General features: G+C 40.5%; 1 protein-coding gene across 11 annotated transcripts in view; it reads left to right on the forward strand.

The window, feature by feature from the left end:
- FILIP1 (filamin A interacting protein 1) overlaps nucleotides 1–23,829 on the forward strand; it is a 108,648-nt gene that overhangs the window by 41,602 nt on the left and 43,217 nt on the right. For 9 of the 11 annotated variants that reach the window (XR_014183688.1, XM_082048756.1, XM_082048760.1 and 6 more), the window contains exons 2-4: nucleotides 1,935–2,213; nucleotides 21,130–21,303; nucleotides 23,421–23,599. Coding sequence is in view for 9 of the 11 variants with exons in the window: in XM_082048756.1 (XP_081904882.1) it covers nucleotides 1,941–2,213; nucleotides 21,130–21,303; nucleotides 23,421–23,599 (626 nt within the window). In the remaining 2 variants the exon portion in view is untranslated. Of the gene's footprint in view, nucleotides 1–1,934; nucleotides 2,214–21,096; nucleotides 21,304–23,420; nucleotides 23,600–23,829 lie in introns of those variants that run through there. The other 2 variants (XM_082048757.1, XM_082048758.1) reach the window with 2 other exon arrangements.

Raw genomic sequence — 23,829 nt, forward strand, 5'->3', positions numbered from 1 at the left:
GCAGATCTTGCTTTCTAGTATCCTTAGTTTATCTTGGATAAATTGGGTTTAACTAAAAAATTAAGGTACCAGAGTATATGACAATATACAAAAGTAAATTGGAGTAAGGCAACATAAAATCCTGATGGTGTTTCTTGTCTGTTATATAAGCAGTTTCAAGTAAGATGAAGATTATTTAATTTTTAGGAGCCTGGCTTACATTCTAGATCTGAATTTGGCTCTGTACCAAGACTAAATTCACCATTACCTTTGTATTGCATATGACAAATATCTTGATTACAAAAAACAATCAAGATCTTCTACAGTTAAACACTGAAAATAATTACAAAGACCTACTTCAACCTAACACAGGAAGGTGACAGGATAGCAGGTGATAGGATTGCAATATGGGCCCATGTATGTAGATATCTGAGTATCCTATGCACATGTATTTATTAATGATAAGTAATGAAATGCACACTGATGAACCCATCTTGTCTTCTGTGCCATTACTAGCCAGTACCATAGGACTAGAACTTACATAGTAACTGGGACTTTAAGGGCTAGCAAGGGTCAAGGGGGCAGAAAGGAGAGAGATGTTGATAAGAGAAGACAACAGGCAGGCATATTAAGCTAATTTTGGCTGAATGTGTTTTGTGGATGACAACTTGAAAAGGGCTGACGGGTAAGAAAGAGAACAGTGAAAAGATTTGAAGATAAGTGCAAGTGTTTAAATTTTATACCACTGAATGGCATCAGAGGGGATGAGAGCGAACTGTTGTTTGGTGAGGATGATGGAGAGAAAGAATGATTTTCACAGCTATACTTTGTGTGACACCAAGGCTATGTTACTTGTAAACTAAGCAGTCCCAAGGCCCTCATTCTGTCCCTGGGGTCAAACAGCAGAATCCAGCCATGCTTGTATTACTAAACTCTTCCAGAACAGGGTGGCTCATCTGGACCTAGCTGCATTGATTGCTGAACTGTGCCCAGGAACTGTTTCGGAGAGTGGTAGTTTGCCTGGATCAGAAGTGTGCCAAGGAGTCTGCTAAAGTTTAGCAACACAACAAGTCAAGTGCCAGAGCTCAGTAACTGTCACTGTCAGCTGTCACTGTTTAATTTCCTAGGATAGACGTAGTCTAAGAGTGCTATGTGGGTGCTTAAGAGACCACAGATGTGAGCATATGATAACCATGACCTTACATTTTTGAGAAGACCTGAATCTTCTGGAAGGACTTGCCTACTCACCTCTTAGTGGTTTCATGTTCTCTGTGCTCTTTTTCCAAACTTCTTTTCACTTTTTCTTTATTGCACTTACTGTCTAATAATCCCATGCAGTATTTAGCTTAGGATGGAGTTAACCACTTGATTTTACCTGCATTCCCCATTTGTCTTTGTTACCTGGGATAAAACCATTGCTTCAGTCAAGGAAACTGTACAGTCACATTTGTTTACCATGCATTGTCACTCCACTCTCATAGAGAATTTATATACAAGGAATATGTTTTTCTAAAATTTAACTGCATTCCTGTCTCTCAAGTAAACCTCATGTTAAAATAAGATCTACTTGACAACCTGATTTGTATTGTAGTGATGAATTGTGAATGATCAAAATGTTGACTGAAGGAAAAGGAACACTGGAAAATGTTCTTTATCATTTTTCCACATCACTTTTAAGTTCCGTGCATTTAAACTCATATCAGCATCTTGGCATCCTGAGAAAGATGGTTAGCCTTACTTCAGGACTTTGTTAAATTTGTAATTAATTCTCTGGATTCACTTTCTGCCACACACAGAGTTGCTGAAGTGGTTGAGCTTTCTACTGCTGTCTCTTGAGCATGACAGTATTTTTCAATTTTCAAAAGACTGTTGTTCTTCCAAAGGCAGTATTTCCACTGCGGCTTTTTGTAAGTAATTTCATTTATAAATGCATCGTTATGTTTGTTTCTTTCTAGGTAGGGATGAGATCCCGAAACCAAGGTGGAGAAAGCTCGTCTAACGGGCACTTCTCCAGTTCCAAGCCTGTCATCAGCCATGCAGAGAATGAAAAACTTCAGGAGGATGCCAAGAAAAAGAACAAACCTCATCGGAAGGAAGATGAGGTCATGGTTTCAGCAACTGTCAAACGGCACTCAAAATCACCTGGACCTACTGAAAGAAAGAACAAGAAGTCCCTAGAGTTTTCTAAAGAGGACTTGATAAAACTCCTCAGTATAATGGAAGGAGAACTGCAGGTAAACTAATCGTATTTTTTACTGTATTTTCTATGTATCTATTTATTTTTAGGATGTTCGAGTTGTACAGGGCTCAATTGACAGTGACATGCAAATTTAAGGCAAAGGACGGTAAGGAGAGAACAGTGGTAGTTGGTGGTTAACAAGACAGTCATAGTTACAGTCATAGTTTTAAGTGCTACTTTATTTGCCATCTCTATCTGCAGCTACCAAAGCAAGAGAAATTATAAACACCTGTCAGAACTGGTGAAGAAAGAGGGATCTGAAAGTCCTGAACACTTTAAAAGAGCCAGAAAACAACCACAGGGGAGTCAGTTGGGAAAAAGACAAGTACATATAGTGAGTGTACTTATAATCTTCAATGCAAATATTCAAAAGATGAATCTGCAAGTCAGTAATAGTGAAAAAAGGACATAAGATGGTCCCTGGACCTTCTGCATATTCAGATGTTGCTCAGTACTTGACCTGTCCCACCTGGCCTCCAGCACTCTGAACATTCCCTGCCTTGCAAAGGCCCAATAGTTTTATTTCTTGGAGTAGTACTTGCTATAATATTTTCTTGGTTGTCCTTATTTGCATGTTTATTCAGCCCAATAGTAAGTCCTTGATAGCAGACAGCCTGATTTTGTGTTTAACTCACATGCCCCAAATTTCCATCCAGTTTTGAGAATTCTCTTAATTGTTAATAAATCACTGAGCTCTCAGGAATCTCAGCCTTAAGTGAAAATGTGATTTCAAAATAAAGAGTTGAAAGATGGTATTTCAAAAATTCAGTATGAATACTTGTGACTTTTCAAAACTTATCCCCTTTTGTGGCAGGACTGCTTGCTGCTTGCCAAATTTATGCATTCTTTTATTTGCACTTTAATGGTACTTTTCACTGAATCCATGAACAAGAAGAATAAAACTGCCCAACCTGTGTGAAAACATTTTACGTCTCAATACCTTTTTTCTTGTTTAAAATAATTATTTAGCATTTCATATAAGGCTTTACTTTTTCACTGAAACCTACATTCATAATATTTTTACTTTCATTTTGCACTTGTTACCATCTTATCTGATTAAAAGAAGCAATTGTTTTGGAAGTGACCAATTAATTTCTTTGGTATATGATTCGCCTGAGTTGCACCATTACCACAATGCTGAGGTTTCATCTAATCAAGTATCACTCTTCCCATACATAATTCACCTTCAGTTTGTCAGGAAGTACTTCCAAGTTCAAGTGCGTTCGAAGTAAGTAATTTTTATAACAAAGACAAAGAATGGTTATTTTGCAGCGAAAAACTGGGGAAATAAGCAAGAAAAGATGTTGAATGCAATTTTGCAAAGGAAATAAACTTTTATCATTACAGAACACTATCCATATTTATAGTGTTTCATTTTACTTTATTAAAAAAAAATGTATATGTCATTTCCTAAACAATGGAGCTAGCATGCAGTTTCAGTGGTGAATAGAGCCAAACCTCATTAGAAATGTGTCATGCTCAAGTTATTTAGAAGTATTTACCCTGAAGTCACCTTTGTGGTCTGGGAAGGGGAGGCAAAGAAAGTCACTAATGTTTCCTGGGTAGCAATAAAAGTGGTCTTTATTCTTATCTCTGTTCAATACATGGAAATCTGTCTCTTCACCATACTCTTACTTTGTAGGGGAGTCACACAACCTTTAAAGGACTGCCCACATTCTCATTATCACTCTGGGGATGGTGGGGATAGTTGCCATCTGCACTGTAATATGGGCTGAAAATTCTCACCAAGATGATAATCCCATTGCCATGGACAATACTTTTAGGGATATTCTTATGTACAGACACCACAGAGATGTTTAAGCACTGCTAAAGCTTCCCAGTACCACAGGAGGATTGTGAGGACAACTCCATTTGTAATTGTAGATCGTGTCTGTTCTTCTGCGCCCTGCTATCAGGCAAGGAAGAGAATCATTATTCTTTTAATCCATAGGAGTTTCTAATTTCATTTTAAAAATCCCATTTGACTTAGTTATTTACCTATTACCTGTGCTGAACCATTACTGAAGTGGGCAAGCTATGGCACATTGGCTTGAGATGAGAGCTTGGCTTTAACACTTTAAATTAAGAAGAGCCAAGGAAGACTCCAGCCAAAGTAAATAGTCTGGTATTACCTCCTGGCTGTCACAGTGACCTAATGCACTGAGTCATTTCATGGCTTTTCATTTTCAGATCTGTTCGGACATCTCTGGTGGTTGGCTGGAGTTTTGTTGGACTGACAAATCAGACTGTGGGTTTATTTTGAAGCCATTTCAATACTGGCAAAGCAAATATTATATAGGAATATGTAAGATGCAAACAGTGAGCTCAGCCACGGGCAGTAATCTGGTCTTGTCAACCATGGGGTTTGCAGAGTAAACTGGTAATGTACACATATGCTTTATGTGCAGAGTTCACTGCTCACATAATCTAACAACATTGGAAACGTAGGAGTTCTGGTTGATTACAGGTGGGCCATGAGTCAACAATGTGCCCTTGTGGCCAAGAAGGCCAACGGTGTCCTGGGGTACATTAAGAAGAGTGTGACCAGCAGTTCAAGGGAGGTTATCCTCCACCTCTTGTCTGCCCTGATGAGGCCATATCTGGAGTATTTTGTCCGGTTCTGGGATCCCCACTTTAAGGATAAGGAATTACTGGAGGGAGTCCAGCAGCGGGCTACAAAAATGATTAGGCACCTAGAGCACCTTTGTTATGAGGAGAGACTGAGAGAGCTGGGTCTGTTCAGCCTGGAGAAGGCTGAGAGGGGATCTCATCAATTTTTATAAATATCTCAAGGGTGGGTGTCAAGAGGATGGGACCAAACTCCTTTTAGTGGTACCCAATGATAGGATGAGGGGCAATGGGCACAGACTGAAGCACAGGAGGTTCCATCTGAATATGAGGGAAAACTTCTTTAATTTAAGGCTGACAGAGCACTGGAACAGGCTGTCCGGAGAGGCTGTGGAGTTTCCTTCTCTGGAGACATTCAAAACCCACCTGAAGACATTCCTGTGCAATCTGCTCTGGGTGAACCTGCTTTAGCAGATGTGTTGGACTAGATGATCTCCAGAGGTCCCTTCCAACCCCAATCATTCTGTGATTCTGTGACCCCTGCCACGTTGCTTTTGGTATCAATTTTGAGTCCTTACTTTGGGACTTGACCTTCTAGTTCTTCATTTTGAAGATGAATGTGCCAGTAAACCATGGAGACATGCCATAGCAGTGATTTTTCTGTCTTCTTATATATATATATAAAAATAGAATTTTTTTCTTTTTAATTATAATGACCTCAGGTAGCTTGCCTGTGCTTTTGCTTCTAGGGCCAAGTTGGGCTCAGCTCTGCCTGTAGTCAGTTTTTCTGGCTGAGCCCTGCACACTTACTGAACACAGAGAAGGAAAGGTTTCAATAAACAGCTGAGGTTACTGTAGCCTAGGTCTTGTTTTGTAAGAAAAGAAAAGGGCAGAAAAAGCATACAGAAGCTGCAGCGATGAAAATGTATCTCAATATATATGGCAGGAGACCTCTTAAGTACAACCTCTCTGAAGGAGAGTAGGACACAAACGGACTGATGACAGGAATTAATTTCAAAGGCCTTAAAGTTCAGTGGAGTGTCTTTTCTCTTGTGAAATCTCACTGCTCACATAAAAATTTATAATTTTTAAATACTGCAAAACTGATTTGAAAGGAAAACTGTCAACAACAGTAGAATAAATTGGACCATGAAGGCACCATATTAATTTCCCTGGTAGTTACAGTCTAACCAACATTTGAATAATATTAACTACAGAGCAACACAGGCAGTGTGCATCTTTACAATGAAGACACAATCCTATCTGTGGTTCACAGATTTTTGTTCAACAGCCTATGCATTTGTCCTGGCAGGAATATATTCCCTGTACAGTTTCTGAGCACCAGTCATTAATCTCTCGCAATACCAACACTGATTTTCAACATTTCCGGATTAAGGACCTAAAGTAGATGAGAAGCAGTGTTCATACATGTTTACCATCTATCAGGGGTTTAGAAAAAAAACCCACAATAATAAAAGCTCATTTACAAAGACAGCACCCCACTACAAATTATTGAGGTTTTTAAGAAGAATAATTTTTTATCCAGATTTTGTGCCTATTGCCAGATGGCAATTTAAGCCTGGGAGACAGTTTCCTGTATTTCATACAAATTCAAATAGGAGCAACTTTTCCGCTCAGGGCCTTTATTATAGCCCATGTTTTACCGTGTTTCTGCAGCACTGAGATGGTATTCATTCCCTGTAGCTCAGCCACCCGCTTCTGTTGATGTCCTCCACATGCTTTAGGGCCAAGGGAAATGTTTCCTGAGAGCCTCGTGCTGTGGAGGGGCCAAGCTTTGGTCCTCAGAGCCAGCAAGTGGTGTGGGATGTAAATGAAACATGTATTAAGGTATCAGCTGCACATTTCTTCTGCTGCAGGCCTGAGGATGTGGATGGGAAATATGTGAAACATGGTGTCGTAGAGAACAGTATGTATAAAATACAAGTGACATGTAGATTAATCACAAGCCACAATTCCTGAGAAGTCTTCAGACTTCCAAATGGTCTAATATAACAATGGATTTGGACGGACTTTTGAAGGGAAACACTGTGTAGCAGATAGTCAGAAGTGAACTTATTTGCATAGCATCCCTCCTTCAAGGGGAGAGACCAAATGACTTTGCTGTCAAAGAAGCCCTTTCCTTTAATTCGTATATGCTGAAGACTGCATTTAATGGTTGAGTATTCACACAAGGTGTCAGAGAGAGAGATCCCGAGGAGGGATGTTTCCTCTTGCCTGGGGAGCAGCAGCCAATGCACCCCATGGCAAGGGGTGCTCCCCCTGTATCTCCAGTCCTGACTTGAGGCCAACACTTCTTGTCATGTCCAGCTTGATTTGATCTCTCTGAGGAGGTTGCTAGTGAAACCTTCATTCCAGGATTAAGACTGCCAGCCTGGGGTTAGTAGGTTAATTGCATTTGTGCTTCTGATTAGCAAACTGGTGGTTTCATCAGCTGCAGAGGGGTTGTTGTAAGGCAGGTTTGGGGGACTGCTTGCTGATGGCTGAAATAGGGTTATCATGGGGGAAAGGAGCTTGCTCATCCAACAGAGCCAGGAGGAGCTCATCTTCAGGTGGGCTGCAAGACTTTCTTCTTAACCTGGGTATTTCAGGGAAGGTTTAGCAGAGGTGGGTGAGGGCTGTGGGTTTTGTTGTCTCTGGTAAGGTCTTTATGAAACACTTAGATACCAGTGACCGTACATCCTGCCACAAGCGAAATCCTCTTTCTTAACAAACTCAAAGAGCAAGTACCCACATGGGTACAGGTGATCTACTACCTCTTGCATTCTAACATTTTTAAAGGTATTTTGGTATTTTACCATCTATCTTTCTATCAGAAATCTAGGTTTTGTAAATGTAAAGGGGGAAAGGAAAATTGTTTACTGTTTCCATTTTTCTACTTTCTTCTCTTTTGTATAGCTACATATTTTATTAATACATTCTATTTTATATGCAATCTGTTCTGTTCTCTTTCCCAAGTTTGGTCTTTCCCTCTTTCTTCAGCTTTCCTTCTCTTCTCCTTTTTTTCTTTAGCTGTGATTTTTTTCCCTATTCTACATTTTTGTCACTTCCTCATCCTGATACTGCAGATACATTGTCTGACCCATTTTCCTAAGAATCCTGGATATCATACTTTAGAAGATCTGCTGTAAATCAAGTCCCAGCAGCTAATGCTCTAGGCAAAGCCTGTATTTAAACTTCGTCATTAATGTATCAAGCTGTGTTTTAGACTAGGTGGGTTGTTTACCTCAACTGCTCCTATTGGAAAATAGTTCCAGAGCCAAAAGTCTTTAATGTTTAGCAAATTTATTTCTTTCAATTTCTAGTGCAATTGTAATTATATCTAGTGAAACTAGATCATACTGATCATACTTCAAAAAGCCTACCTCTCTCCCTACAGTTTAATGACTGATGTGTTTGTAAACTGCAGTCTCTCACCTTCTGAGCCTTTGTTTTGCTCTGCTAGCCATGCCATATCCTTTTAGTTTCCTCTAGCAAAACAGACTTTCCAAATCTTCCATCACCCCTTGATCAGCACCAATTACACCTTGGCTTCATCTTTCTTCACATCTTTAGCTGGAACTGTGCACAGTGCAGTAGGAAAGAGCTCTCTGATGCCTTGTACATTGAGTTTAATATTTCCCTTTCTCTGCTGACATGACTTTACTGGACCTTCCCATCACTTGTGAGTCTGATTGTTACAGGCCAAAGAGTTTGACTCTGTATCTTTATTTGTGATGTTTTTCTCTCTATCTCTTCTTCCTCTTTCTGAAATGTGTAAACTTTCATGTAATGCCTTGAACTACTTTTGTTTTGAACTTGACTTCCCTGAGATATCAAAACAACATTGTGATAGCCACCTCAGTATTGCTTAGTTAAAAACACCATACTAACTCCTATATTTTTTCTTCAGTGCCTTTTTTGATACTCTTGCATTAATATTATTAAATATTGAGCTGCCTGAAAGCTTAAGTGAGGAATATGGGGTGCATAGGTAGGTGGAAACAAGATGTGTTTCTTTTGGGTAATATTAAAGTCAGAAGATAAAGCAGGAACAAGATGCCTTGGCACTGGAGGAAAGAGTACATAACAGAATGAATAGGAGTTTTCAAATGGTCATTAGCAATATTGCACACTTTGAGAAGCAGAAGAGGAGCCAGAGTGGAAAAAATAGGTAAAGACAGAGAAAAGTGCATGTAGAGTAGCTTTGCATAAGGGTTTATAACTGTGAAGTCTTGTTAATTGAATTGAAATAGTTTAGGATTTTCTGCACATATACAGATGAAATTCAAATCATACAAGAGAAAAACTTTGGCATGTACAGAGCTACAGGGAAAAAGAGAAGATAGGGTTAATGTGAGGAGCTGACTTAAGGAGAAAGGAATGAGAAGAAAGAGGTTGGGCAAGAGAAGAAAAGGAGTGTAAGGAAGGGGGGAATAAAACAGTGATAAATGTAGCCAAGCTAGAGATATGGAAAGGGAACACATAAAAGGCCAGAAAATGAAGAGAAAGATGGTACCCACACTGTAGCAAAATTAAAGCCTAGAAAAAAATCCCTAAAAAAGTCTGACATATGAATAGCAGTACAATGAGTTAAAAAATGATCTCTCTCTGACTGATTCCTTGTTTGTTTGTTTATTTGTGTTTTCCTGGTGAAGAAGTCTTTTGCAGGACAAAAAAAATAAGATAGGCTTGTGACCACAAATGCTCTCTTCTATTTTCATTGAATAACTTATACCCAGAAATGAATTTTGTCCAGAATATTATGTTTTTTTCTGTAGTTTGCACTCATTGCTGTGCAAAGTGCAGGAGATACCATGGGAGGTAAGCAGGGCTTGTCTAGTGAATCCCAGAAACATTAATTTTAAAATAGAACTCTGCTGTTTTATGAGAGGAAAAAAAAGAAGAAGAAGAAGAAGAAAAAAAATATAAGACAGTATACCAAAATACAGAGTGTTTAAAAAAGATGGACCCCAATTTGAAATCACTATATCTTTGAAACTGGGGCCATCTCTTTTAAACAACCTGTATAGTCAAATTGTGCTACTCAGGCCATTTCCTGCTCCCTCTGAAATTAAGGGCAGAGGTACTATCAACCCTAGTGATGATCACCATCTCTTTGGTAATAAGATTACTTTAGAATTATATGTTTTTCAAAGTAATTATCCTCAATAAAATGTTGTTGTCACTAGACAGCTGTAGGCAGAAAACCTCTTTCACAAAGGCATTTTAACATCCTTACCTGTTAATGCCTGAGCTGTATTAACAGAGCTACATCTATCATGTTATTTAGGCTTGGAAGGTCAGAACAGAGAAGAAGAATAATTGGCAGGTGTCTCTGATCCATTGAACCTCTCATCTAGAGCGGAGGGAAGAGTATGAGCAGTTTGGTGTTTTTTCAAAAATGCTTGGTCTTCTGTCCAAAACAAAACAGTAAATGCTGTCCTCGATCACCTTTTAAGTTTTGGTCTTGTTCCCACTGGGATCAGTGTCTTTAGCTGATCCTCCTTTGTAATCTTTTAAAAATAATTTTAATTAACTGATGTCATTTGACTCCTTTTTTTCTTTCATGTACTTAATAGAAATTGTATACTCAGTGCAACAGTAATGAGAAAGCTTGTATCTTTTCTCATTTTCTTGAGAAAAGGCTCACTCCGTGGGAGAGGACATGGCCAATCCTTTTGCAATAAGTGCTAGATGCAGAGACTCTCTGGCTTTAAAATATCTGGGATTCTTGGGAAAGCTTGCAATGAGCATATGTCTTATGTGTCATAAGGCTGTCCAGTACTCTGAGTCACCAGTTGTTAATTTAACATTGCAGTTGTAGCTGAGTCTGTTTTTATTAACTTTGCTGTCCCAGTTGTGTATTCATTAGATTTGTGTCTCTTGTTCTCCAGCTGAGGATCAGATAAGCTCTTGAGAGAAAAATGGATTATTTTCCATCTAAAATGAGCTTTAACAAAAGTAAATATAAGTCTTTATATAATAATTGTGAGAACATGGCTATTTGAGAAAGTGTCCTGTTTCTAGGGTTAAAGGCTCCACCTATTGGTTGACTAAAATGAGAGAAATGTAACATTTTCACCTAGAAAACTGCTGGCCTCGCTGAGCATCCTGTGTCTTGCCACATCTTTACAAAATTGCTGGCGTCAGTGTAGAATTTTGCATGATGTCTAAAATAAAAAGAGCCCAGTGACTTACTTCTGAGGGCTGTGCACATGCAGCACCCAAAGTGATGCACTGCTGAGCCACTACGAAGGAAAGTCTTTTCCTAGAACAGGAATGGTTTGGAATTTGCAAGTGGAGCCTTTGTTATCCTGGAGATTATTGTTTATCTTCACCAAAAAATCAGTATCAATTCTTCCATGTGAGCAAAATGAGTGGAACTGACTAACCCAAATACAGTTTCATGATAATTTCCAGGCATTTGTCACCTTCAAGTTTAAACAAATCAGAAAAAGAAGTATTGGTATGGTCAGCTCCATAATGAAAACCCATTTCCTCAGTTCTGGCTCAGGCAGTCTCAGCAGTTCAGGCAAAATGGCATTTTGAAGGGCTTCAGAATCATTCCTGGGAATGCAATGAGAGGATGCAGAGGGGAGAGAATGTCCAAGTGGGGTTTGGGGAAGGCGAGGGAAAGGACAGACATTGGGGTGGATCAGGGAGATTTTGGAGACAGAAGGAGGCTGTGAGGGCACCATGGGCATGTCCAGGAGCTCTTGCTCTGTGCCTTTCATTGCACACCCTCTCTAAGTTACTTTACTCTAAGAGTTTGTGCCACCTCTCTCGTTTCCTCTGACAACTCCTTTGTTCAAACAATTGGCTATGCTGGTGAGTGCTTGCTGTCGTACAGTCCTACTGTTCTTGCCCATTCATCAGTCGTCAGAAACTCGAATGCACATCCATGTAGCACAGTGTGCTGAAAAACAGCTTGTTGGATTCAACAAAGTGCTTGGACAAGTTAAAGTTGTGTATACGGTTTGTTACGCATGTATACACGCTCAGGTCTGTTGGTATCCTGCTCTGAGTTATGCTGGCATCTCCTCAGAGAAGGCAGATCATAATAATTTCCTCTGAGCTTCATCTTCCTGATTGCTACAGCCACAATGGCACCAGTTTGTCTCTGTCCATCCCACTCTACACATGCTCATCCCTGACAGAAAACAGATAGGTCACTGTAGAAAAAAATACCTAGGCAGGTTTGTTCCTCTTGGAGAGGGGCTACTTACAGCAGCAGCTTCAAGTGCCTCCCTGAAGTTCAGGTCAGAACACTTAATTTCAAGTGCTTCAGTTCCTTATACAGGCAATGAAGTATTTTTGAAGAGCAGTTTTGAAAACCTGAGTTACATTTCTAATGAAAATACTTTTTAGCTTCCAATGGATTTCAACAAATTCGATTATAGAAGTACATAAACATGGAAGAAATAAAATAATATAGTTAATGGGGGAAAATGAATAGGAGAACAGCTATATTAATGTCAGAGTAACATATTTTTTTAGTATTCATAATGTTAGTACATAGATCTAATATATACTTATGAATTAAATCTCACCACCTTCCTGGAGAGTATTGTTTCCTTTATGGAATGGAAACTGGAGCACAGTGATGTTAATTGTGTGCGTGAAGCATGAGAAAGAGGTCCATGAACAGAACATGGATCTCTTGAGTCTTGGTCCAGACTGTTTAACGTAAGATTAAAGGCAGATGACAACACAAGAAAGATGAAAATGAATTATTTTTCTGTTATTACCCTTTCATTACTCACGTTTTTTTCTTCCTAAAGAGGTGCTAACTGATCATAAAATAAGTTGTGGTTTCAAAAGGAACACAGCAACTTACTACACGACTCCAGCAGTATAGGAACACCTAAATGTGTGGGAAATGTACTGCAATTTTAATGACTTCCTACATTACTATAGTAGCTTGAGACTGGCCATTCACCTGGGACATGGAAAGCTGCAGATAATTTTCTTAGCATGCATAAACCAGAAGAGGGACTTACTCATTTGGGTTTTCATATCTGGAGTACCTGAACCAAGGAAATCTCCTCTGTCTTTGCAAGCATTGTGGTGACTAGCACTGCTCAGAGGAAAGACCTAAAGCTGCTTTGTCCATGACCTCATTTGCTAGGATGCACACTGCATCATGTAGCCACAAACCAGCCCTTAACTGCAAACACAATTATTCGTGTACTGTTGTTCATGATTCTTCCTGCTCAGGTGTCCAAAAAGGTGTTTTAATAGGTGTTCCTTCCTCTCCCTACTGGCTAGTTGAATCAATTAGTGGTCTCTGATTGCTGCCAGGCTCCAGATCATGTGCAAAATGTTATTGTGTCATTAACGTTGGCTGGGATGTAAACTACGTGACTGGATATGGCAAACCCAAAACACCAGCTTTAGCCATTGGGATGCATTGCTGAAGCATGCAGAGCATATCCCAACATGCAGATTCGTGCACGGAACTGACAGTGACCCCTTGCATTGGCTGCTCTGTGCTGACTGAATCATGACACTGTAATTCTATATGCTGCAGCAACTGCCCCACAGTATGATAATATTGAGCAAAGCACTCTTGCAGTGTGAAAAGACAAGACAGGGTATCCCAGACACTAATAATTTTGAAAACATCAAGTAGTGTGGAGTTAATACTTTTCGGGGCCTTGCCATGGGAATTTTCTGGCTGTGGCCCAGACTGCAGATAATTAATTATGTCAGTGAAAACTCTGGTGGCCTGTTTTCTTCACAAAAAAGTGACATCATCCATGGAGCTCTCTGGCAATAAAGCAGAACAAAGCTGTGTGGGCAGGAAATAACAGACAGATGTCTTCTAGTACTCATTTGATCTGTTTCAAAGCTTGCTGTAAGAAATAATACATTGCTCAGTGCTGCTTCTCCTCAGCTCTGCAATCTTTAGTGTGGACTTTTTTTAAACATAAGAAGCCAAATTAATCTCTGATGTAATTCTTCTGGAGCCACTTCAGAGGGTTTGTGTGGTGGATGAGCTGATCTATCATGTGCGCCTCCTCCAGTATTGATTTTTAGAAGGACTTTCTGTACTATCACTGTAAGATAACACACAACAAAAAGAAATACACTGTATAGCTCCAAAAGCTTCATACAAGGCCAGAAAGTTCTGCACGGTGTGAAGACAAGGCAATTCTGTTTCATATCCCCAGATTCATGAGGGATCACTTGCGTTTCCAGATATCTTTCACTAAAGTTTTGTACAAAAAACACCAGTGGTCACTTTTCATCTCTGAAGTCACCTCTTTACATCCAGAGTAAATCATGTACATAGACCCAAGTCCAGAAATGTTAAATGACATTCACGTTAGTGAACTCTACAGTTTCAAGTGTTAGGGAATTAAGCTAAATGAAAGGCAAGAAAATAATTTTGCTGTACATAGAGTCTTCCTTACAAGAAAAACTATGTGTACCTGTCATTAGCCAGCATTTTGCATGGCTAGAATCAGTGAGTGATATAAATAAGGCTACTTCAGATATCTGGTATAGGAGAGGAAAATACTTTTTGCATTTTTAGCAAAAAGGAGCTTTGCACAATGTGAGATGCATTAGAACATCTGATTTCCCAGCATGTTTTGTACACTATGTACATCTGACCTGGAAGATAAATTGCTATCCAGTCCTTGTAGCAGTGTGTAGGGATAGTTTGTGGAAGCCAGCCTTTAGAAGAACTGTTATTCCAGTAGATGGGGATAATTTTTATTACTTTCTCTGTTCACATTCATAGTATCATGACACAAAATTAAGAAAGTGCATTTTCCTTTTAATTATTTGAATTTCCTCCTGAGGTAAGAAGGGAAGTTACTGAGTTTAAACAGGGATTAGTGGATTAGTGTTAAGAAAGTTGTGCAGATACAGGTTTTTGAGTATACCTGCCTGAAAACATTTTCTTCATTAAATTAAGTGAATGCACAGTATTCACTTTCTGAGGTCTCTAATGGGAATTTTTGGAAATAATGATATTCCTGCCCTGGGAGTGACATGGTGCAAGCTTGTTGTGGATAGTGCAGAAAGCAGTGTGACAACACTCTCCTGATCTCCCTTAGAAAGATGCCTTGACTATGCTGTTTTTTAGCTCTAGGTGAAACATTTGTAAAGTCTACTGGAATTTAGGAAATCAGCCACTGGTAAGACCACAACATTACATGGAGAACCTGTGACCTTATCTAGTTTCTGATACAGTACAGAGCAGCTGTTGCACTATAAATAACCTGAACTGTGTGCAATGCAAGTAAGCATGCCACAAGTAGAAGTAAAGGTTCCTGCCTGTGGTTTGGTAGTTATTTCTTGTCATTAATCACTGGGAAGAAAAATATGACTTCATCAACACTAAACCTCTGTTACTTAGTGCTTTCACTTGTGCACGCATAAGAAAGTGTCATGATAACTAGAAAATAAATAGTTAAAAGCTGGAAATATCAGATCTTCCAAATATCACATAAGTGTATTCCCTATAAATACTACTCCCGGTTCTGAATTTTCAAAATTTCTTTCAATTAATTGAGATGGTTGCCATCATGCTATTGAAATATTTAGATTGCTCTCAAGTATTTAGATGTATTTTAGATCCAAACATGGAGCTACGAAGGAAATAGTTACTGGTAACTGATTTTGAGAGATGCACGCTGTGAATTTGCAGGAAGACTACTTACAAACAAAATCCAGGAGAAGACTTTAGGAGATGTACAGGCAAAGGATCTTGAGTTGGATTTTAGTCTCAGCTGACAGTGATTACTTTGACTCCATTCAGCCCATCTTGAATACAACCAAAATTTTTTTTTCTCATTTACTAGATGCCTTACATGAAACAAGTTCGATTAGCTCAGTCCCATTTCCCAGGTGACAAATGGGCTGTAGCAAAAATTCCTTGTTTAGTGGGTGATGAGTTTTGTTAGCAGTCTCATGGGAGAGGCCAAAGACTGTGGGAATGGGGAGAGAGGGCTGTAGTAAATTGGCAGGGCAGGGCACGAGGAGGAAGCACGTCCGAACGCTGGGCTTGTGTAACAGTCTTTCCATTGACCAAGAATTTGGTTGCTAGGCTGCCAGTCCCCTTTTACAAGCAGCAGAGTCATGCTATTGTTTCCTAAATGGTTTCAATTTTATGCAGGGACCTCTTTACATCCTTCCTATATCATTTAAATATTTTACTAGGCACGTAGTAAAGCGAGGTTTGGAAGTCGGACCTCTGCTCAAGCCAGTGAGAAAAAGAAAACCCTTCTATTTTATTCTGCCAAAAAATTAGTATTTTAGGGTAGCCCTGCAAACAGTGGCCTCACGTCAGCCTTCCAGCTGGGCAGCTGAGGGGGTGGAAGCATTGTCTTGAGGAATTCCTATTTCCCAGGTAGAAATGCAGACCCCACATTTTAAGTAAAGGCACTAATGGTTGGGTAGTAGAGAGGAAGGAAAGGACAGCAGGCAAAGCTGTGCAGGACAGCAGTGGTCCACAGCACTTCAGCCCTTCCATGGATGAGGTCATCAGCCTTTAGATTTTGGCATTTCCAGTAAGCAAAAAACAAGACTTAGATACTGTTCAACTTTGTAGTTCTTCTATCAGGAGGGACAGCTGAAGGAGTTAACTGAGTACTGTGTCCAGTTCTGGTCCCCACAAATCAGCAAAGACACAGACAGGCTGGGGAAGGTCCAAAGGAAGGCCACAACAATTATCAAAGGGCTGGAGAACTTGCCCTATGAAGAAAGACTGAAGGAATTAGGTCTTTTCTCCCTGGAGAAGGCTTATGCAGACCTCATCCCAGTATTCCAGTACTTAAAGGGCAGCTACAGAGAAGAGGGAGGCTCTCTCTTCACAAGGAGCCATACAGAGAAGATAAGGGGCAACAGATACAAATTGTACCAGGAGAGGTTTCATCTTAACATAAGAAATAAATTTTTTTACAGTGGCAACAAATAATCACTGGAACAACCTCCCCATGGATGTGGTAGCATCTCATCACTGGAAGTTTTCAAGGACAGGGTGCTAGATGATCTCATCTGGACTTCCTTTCTCATGAAAGGTTGGACCTTTTGAGATCCCTTCCAAGCTGGGCTGTTCTATGGTTCTACAGTTCTGTGAGTCTGATGGGCAGGAAGTCTCTAAGAAGGCTTTGCTCCTGGAGAAAATGAGTGTAGAAAAACAGCACTCAACATATTGAGCCTTCTGTGTTTCTTGCCATGAAAATATTTCTTAGAGGTAAAACTGACCTTTTCATTAATCTGTCCTCATTGCTTCTACTTTTCAGAATCAGGTACTTGGGGGGACTTTATTAACAGAAAATTCTGTTTGTTTTCAAGAAGCCACAATATGAACAATACAGACTGAAAGTTAGCTTGTTATTTTCTGTAAGACAATTTAAGTAAAGAAAAAAAAACAAGAAAATGTATGTGTTTTCTGAATTCTGTATCTTGACTTTAAAGAGCTTCTCTGACTAATCGCAGTCTTCTGGACTTACGCAAATAAGTTTCATTGTGTTACAAGCTGTTGCAATGTGGTCTTCTTATGACTGAATATTCTCTCTCAGAGCACCAACAAAACAAAAAGACTTGAGAGATGGCTTTTCTGTGCCAAGCACCACATTTCTTCTACCAAAACAGCCAACAACTTTCCTCTGGGATTTATGTATAAATTCACTTCCAATTTGAAATCTCTTTTCTTGTGTTTGTCTCCTAGCTTATGATTTACACTAAACAGCATTGTGATTTGAGAAAAGGGAGGCCCTTACTGTAGATATCCATCAGCAGAAACAGCTTGCTAGTATGGTTCCCTATTCTTAGCAAGGACCCCCCACTTTAAGCCTCTTGTACCTTTTTCCAGGCACATGTGTTGAAGTAGCCCAAGTGTTCCCCCACAGTATTATTCTGACTTGTTATCTGAAAATGGTCTGTATCCTGCAGTTTAATAGTTGTTCATTATACGTTGAAAGAAAATATCTCCATGTGAGTTCTCTTCTAGTTGTTTCAGTGGAAAATTAGTCATCTGGAGGAAACATGAAATCACAAGTCATACAGGCCTGTTGTTTCAGCCCCTTCCCTCGACATTTATCCTAAGGAGTTTCAGAGAGACTGACTGGATTTGAAATTCTCGGGGCTGATGGGAGGTTAGGATGTCTCCTGGGCCGCTCTCTGACCTAGACTAGCTACACTATGCTGGAGGTTGCTGCTGACCAAATGAAAAAGCAAATTTCTTTCCAGTTTATTATTAGCATGAGGCCCATTTTTTGGTCCAATGCTTCCTAGCAACCTGAGTGTCTGTTTGTTAGTTTGCTTTTCACAAACTGTTATCATAAATCCATGGAAACAGAGTACTTGGTGAATTAGCTGATACCCTTGAAAAGATAACAATAGGAGCAGTGGCCAAGCCCAGAAAAGGCAGAAGGCATCTTGCCATGCTAATGTGATCCAGATCCTGAGCGCCTGCAGAGCATGGGGTGCCCAAGAAGGGGGATGCAAGTGAGGGGGATGCCTGCACCCTGGGGATGGTGCCACCCAGCCTGGTACCCTCCCTGTGGGCTACAGTGAGGGGTTTTCAGGGCTGACAGCCCTGCTCTGTCCCTTGGAGATAAGCATGTCACTGCTTCCTTTTAAAGACAAAGACATGAATAACTGTTTCTTTCAAAGCTCTGAATTGAGCCTGGACACCTTCTCTTTTCCTGCCTGGGGTACTGGTTCATCCATTCAGCATCACCCACTCCTCTGGCTCAGCTCCCTCTGGCTCTTGAAGGACTCAAACCTTCAGCTTCCAGAAATCGTTCTTAGCTGGCAAGTTATAAGCTGTTTCAGGGACTCTCATTTCCTCCTGCTAAAGTTTCTCCAATATTAATCACCAATGATTAAACACTAACGAAGCTGGAAAGAAAGTATGCACAGCAAGACACAATAGGACTGGGTGTCTCCATCAGTTGTTACTGTATTGAATACCTGTTGCAGAGACTGGAGTCTGGCTCCTTGTTCTCCCAAATCATAGCATTAAATCACCAAGCCTGAGCTGTCTCTGTTCTGCCTGGCCATATCAATGGGCCCAACTGCTTCAACAGGAGAGAACAAATTCATCCTCTTCCCCCTCCCAAATAGCCTAGGGTCCAATGTGTGCCCATCCCTGAGGAATGGGGTATGTGGGGCCTGAAGATTTCTGTGCTGAGGACCAAAACAAATCGAAGTTGCAGCATGCCTGGTTGTGGCACTTGGTGCATAGGGTGGAAGGTGGCTGACCCCTCATCCTGCCATTTTTGGTGCTCCCTTTGCACGGTGCTGTGTGTGCCTCCGGCATGTGGCACCTCCTGCAAGGTGCACAGTGGGACACCAAACTCTTTCGTTGAGGCAAGACACAGATATGGGCCCAAAACTGTCACTTCCTAAAAGGGCCTAAGACAATACATCTTAAAATTATATTTATAAATACTCCCAAATTCCTGTGTTGTTCTATTAGACTTTTTAAGGGCTTTTTCTTCAGTTATAGAAGCATTAGCCTCATAGTCATGAAGACACTAAGATAACTGTTAACTTCTACAGGGATATATAAAATGATATATTCTCAAACATGTCTAAAACTTTCCTAAAATAACATTTGTTCCTGCATGGAGGGTGGGGTATTCCCAGGACATGATATACTGAGGTGTACAGGTTCTCTTGGCACTTTTGGGACTAATCCACACGGTTCACTTGTAGTTTTGATGTCTATGAGTGATGCACCTTTCCCACGCTTGTGCTGAAAAAACATTGATCCTATTACAGTCTGTATTTTGTATCTTGCAGACATGCAGAAAGCTTTTACTTAAGATTGCACAATGTTGTACAGAGTAAGCCCCTACAGCTAAGTGTATATAAGTGGGCTAGGTCTCGGATGAGTGGCACAATATTTGCTTGAAAGTAGTCTGGTTTGGTTTGGTTTGGTTTGGTTTGGTTTGGTTTGGTTTGGTTTGGGGGTTTTTGTGTTTGTTTGTTTGATTGTTTTGTTCATTGTTGTTTGGGTTTTTGTTTTATTTTTATGTCACTCTACATATATATTAAAGAAAAGAAAAGGATCTTTGCCATTTCCTGAAATTATTTCCTTGCTTATTTAAAAAGCAGGTAGTTTTGTAGAGCTGTAATGCCACTGTGGTACTGGGTAAAGACTTAAGATTTGTTACAGGGATATTACGGAGTGCCATTATGAACACTGTGGAAGAGCATGAAGTGTTGGTCAGTTCATAAATCCTAAACAGTCACTGCTTACATAGTGGCAGGATTTGTAAGAGATTTTTCCTAAAATATCTGAACCTTTTCTTCACCCTTAATTTGCTTCCCAAGCCCACATGGGTTGAGCATCAGAAGGGCAGGCGAGAAAAAAGTTGGTGCCCGTACCCTTCTGCCTACCATCCCTTTGGGCTTGTGGGAGAGATGCTCTCCAGGGAAATGTATGAGCTCCCTTGTGCCCACCAAAAATTGTACCTTTTACAGCCCTCCCCTGGAGCACGGCCTTATAAACCTTCCTTGAAGGACAAGCAAAGTTCCCTGTCCCCATTTTACAGACGGTTTAACAGATGTTGGCAAGTATCATCAGAAACAGTGCTCAGGATTAAGTGTTTGTGGGCAGAATAGCCCTAAAATGCCCCTTATGCACAGCCAGGTGACCTTGCAGAACAGTCTCATCATGCCCAGGTGCCTGCTAGTGCTGCCTGGCGCTGGGGGCTCCCACGCAGGGTGGGCAGCAGGACCTGGGCCCTGTGTTCCCCTGTGCCACAGGTGCAGCGCTGCTCCTGGGTGCATCCCCAGCTCCAGCGTCCACAGCCCTCCTGCTTCGGGCCTGCCACCAGTCACACCAGTTGGCTGGGATATGCAGCACATATAGGGTTTTGTTTCAGCAAACAAAAGTTAGAAAACTTTAAGAGTTAATTGAAGGGAACATTGTCACAAAGTCAGGTAGGGAATGATGAGGAAATACTTGATTCAAGACTGTCTGAGAAATATTAATTCAGCCCATTTGTGCTTCTTGATCTACTCTTCTCCTTACCCCAGTCAGGGAACCGCATGGGCAGTGCATAAGATGAAGGATATGAAGAGTAATGATGTTCCCTGGCTATAGTTGCAACCCAGATAAAAATTCATAGCATTCAAATGTAATGACAGGCAGGAATACATTAATTAATGCCTACAAGGATGACATTTGGATTGCACAGATCATGTTTACTCTGATATCTCCCAAAGTTTTTATATTTGCGTTGAAAGCCCAGCATTCTTTTAATTTATTTTACTTTTGTGTATGCAATCTCTACATGGGAAATGCCCTCATTTTCCCTGTTTTCCCTATGGGTTAATAGGTTGGCTTATGGTACTGAATTGCAATGTTACAGGCAAGGGAAGATGTGATCCACATGCTGAAGACAGAGAAAACCAAACCTGAAGTTTTAGAAGCTCATTATGGGTCTGCCGCTCCAGAGAACGTGCTCCGAGTGCTACACAGGGATGCCATCCTTGCCCACGAAAAGTCTATAGGGGAAGATGTCTATGAGAAACCAATTTCAGAGGTAATAACTTCTTGATTTACATCATTACATCTGTGCAGGGAGAATCCTAAGCAGAAGTGAGACTCCACGTACTTTGCATGTGTGCAAAGCACACAGGCAGATGATACAGCCTTTGTACAAATGATAAGAAATGGAAGAAGAATTTAACACTCTTGTTCACTCAACAACAGAATAAATTGTAAGCAAAGTCACAAAATCACTGGGTTTGAACACAAACAATAAACAGCTTGTATGCTCCTTAGGGTTGGTGCTGTTAAGTGAGGAAAAAGTCCTTGGGTGTTACTTTTCTGTTTTTTAAAATTCCTTTTGATTATAGGCTCCAACCTCTACTGCCCACAGCACTGGTAAGCAATCTTTGATTTTCTTGGCATGGTAGAGTGGTATCATGTGGGTAGTTAGGAAAAGAAGACCTTCAGAGATTAACTTTGGGCATATTTAGAGGATCATAAATCCATAATCATTTTATGTCACTTAAGCTCTAGGACTGCAAAGTCAGTTCAGCCCCTAAAGGAGACTTGTAAAACTTAATTCCTTGCTTTAAAATTTAAGCAATAAATGAATGTAGAATAGACCTGGGAATGTCTGAGGACAGCGTGAACGCCAAAATAAGCAGCCACTGCTCAGGTTTATAGTTTCAGAACAGTCCAGGGCATGGAGAAAGAGCATTCTACAATGTGCAATATAATACACTGTAGTACCTGTCCAGATCTTCATAGTTCCTCCTATTAGAACATTATTTTTTTTTTTGCTAAGAATTGTGCTTACTATCAGATATTTTTATGCTCTGTATTATCATTGAAGTGTTTTCTGGAATTTTTGGGATGATGGTAGATAAAGAAAGCAATCATTAGCATGTGGGAGCATGCATGAAATACTGTTTAGCAAGCTTACAAGAGCTTAGCAGGGCTTTAGCCTGAAGAAGTTGATCATTTGATGGGTACCTCAGTGTAAAACTTTAGTCACATGCAGGTCTGCAGGAGTTATGTTGGAGCTAAAATAGGATGATGACAAAATTTCATAAGTGCCAAAGATCTACTCCCAAAGGCTGAATCCAACCCAGCTGGTTTAAAAATGCAATGTTTTGCTTTGACTGTCATGGCCAAGTTCTGGGGAGCGAATCACTATGGTCCTCGTGCTCTTTATTTCCCTCAGTTTGCTGAAGCAGCCTGTGAAACAGCAACTCCCTGATGCAGCCAGGGCTGAGAAAGATGCAATTCCCACCAAGCAGGGGCTGGGGCTGGGCAGAACAGCTCTGCCAGCTGCTGTACCAGGGGCAGGCAAGCAGAGAAGTGCCAGGACTGTGGGCTGCTTTGGTGGGGAAGAGGGTGGACTTTGTTGTCTACTCTCATGGAACAGTGAAATGGGCAACATGAACGGCTATGGTAGTTTTGGTGTGCCCCGGCAACATTTTAGGCACACCTCCCCGGCCTTGGTGTTTGTTTGAATAATAATTGGCAGATTAAATTAATATTTAAAACAAAACAAACAACAGCAAGACAAAAAACGGCAAAGTGTTGCTAATAAAGAAAGAGACATTTCTGTCAAAAAACTGGCTGAGGGGAAAACCATAAGGCTTGCAATGAAATGTATCTGGAAATGTAAAACTGAATCTATGCTGAATCTCATTCTTATCTCAGCAGTCCCACAGGTGTGTTGAAGATGTACAGCCCAAATTTCAGCCTCAAGCTTACACTTTACGCTCCACATGTTTAGTCCCCATATAGGTGCATGAACTGAGGCTCCCAGGGTCTGAGGGCATGTATCCTGCCCCCGCGTTTGCTACAGTTTTTCCCATGTGAAATGAGGAAAGTGTGCCCAGCACCTCACCACAGGAGAAATTGTTCACTGCAACAGTATTATTTGTTACCCTAAAACTATGCAAAGTTCTCTTCTTTGTATATCTGAGAATCATGCAAACATTTATTGCAAACATGCCATCCAAAGAAATCATTACTTTTACAGGACAGTTACTCTTATTTCTAGTCACTGTTTTATGTAAAGCCCAAGACATAAAATTATGGGACTCACATTTACCAAACACAACATTGTTGGTTAATAAATCAGATGAAGTAAGCAGAGACCTTTAAAACAGTCCATTCTCCTTTCCTACAATCCAGCTGGACAGACTTGAAGAAAAGCAGAAAGAGACGTATCGGCGCATGCTGGAACAGCTCCTGTTGGCAGAAAAGTGCCATCGCCGCACGGTTTATGAGCTAGAAAATGAGAAACATAAGCATACAGATTACATGAACAAGAGTGATGACTTTACCAACCTCTTGGAACAGGAGCGGGAGAGGTGAGTGAGTACCTGAGACAGTGGAAAGAGTATCCCCGGTGTCCTGGCGCTTGTCGGTTTGGCAGTGACACAGTCTGGTATTTTCTGTTTAAATGACACTAAACTCCTGTCAGTTCACTCACATTATTAGTATGTACATTACTGTGCAAGCCTTGAGTTGGAAGAATACCATTAAATGTTCCTCTAGTGTGCACTTGGATTAAGAAGCAGATTTGTGTTGAATTACTCAT

Source organism: Streptopelia decaocto (assembly GCF_964273445.1).
Source record: "Streptopelia decaocto genome assembly, chromosome: 3".
In the NCBI taxonomy this organism is placed as follows: Eukaryota; Metazoa; Chordata; class Aves; order Columbiformes; family Columbidae; genus Streptopelia; species Streptopelia decaocto.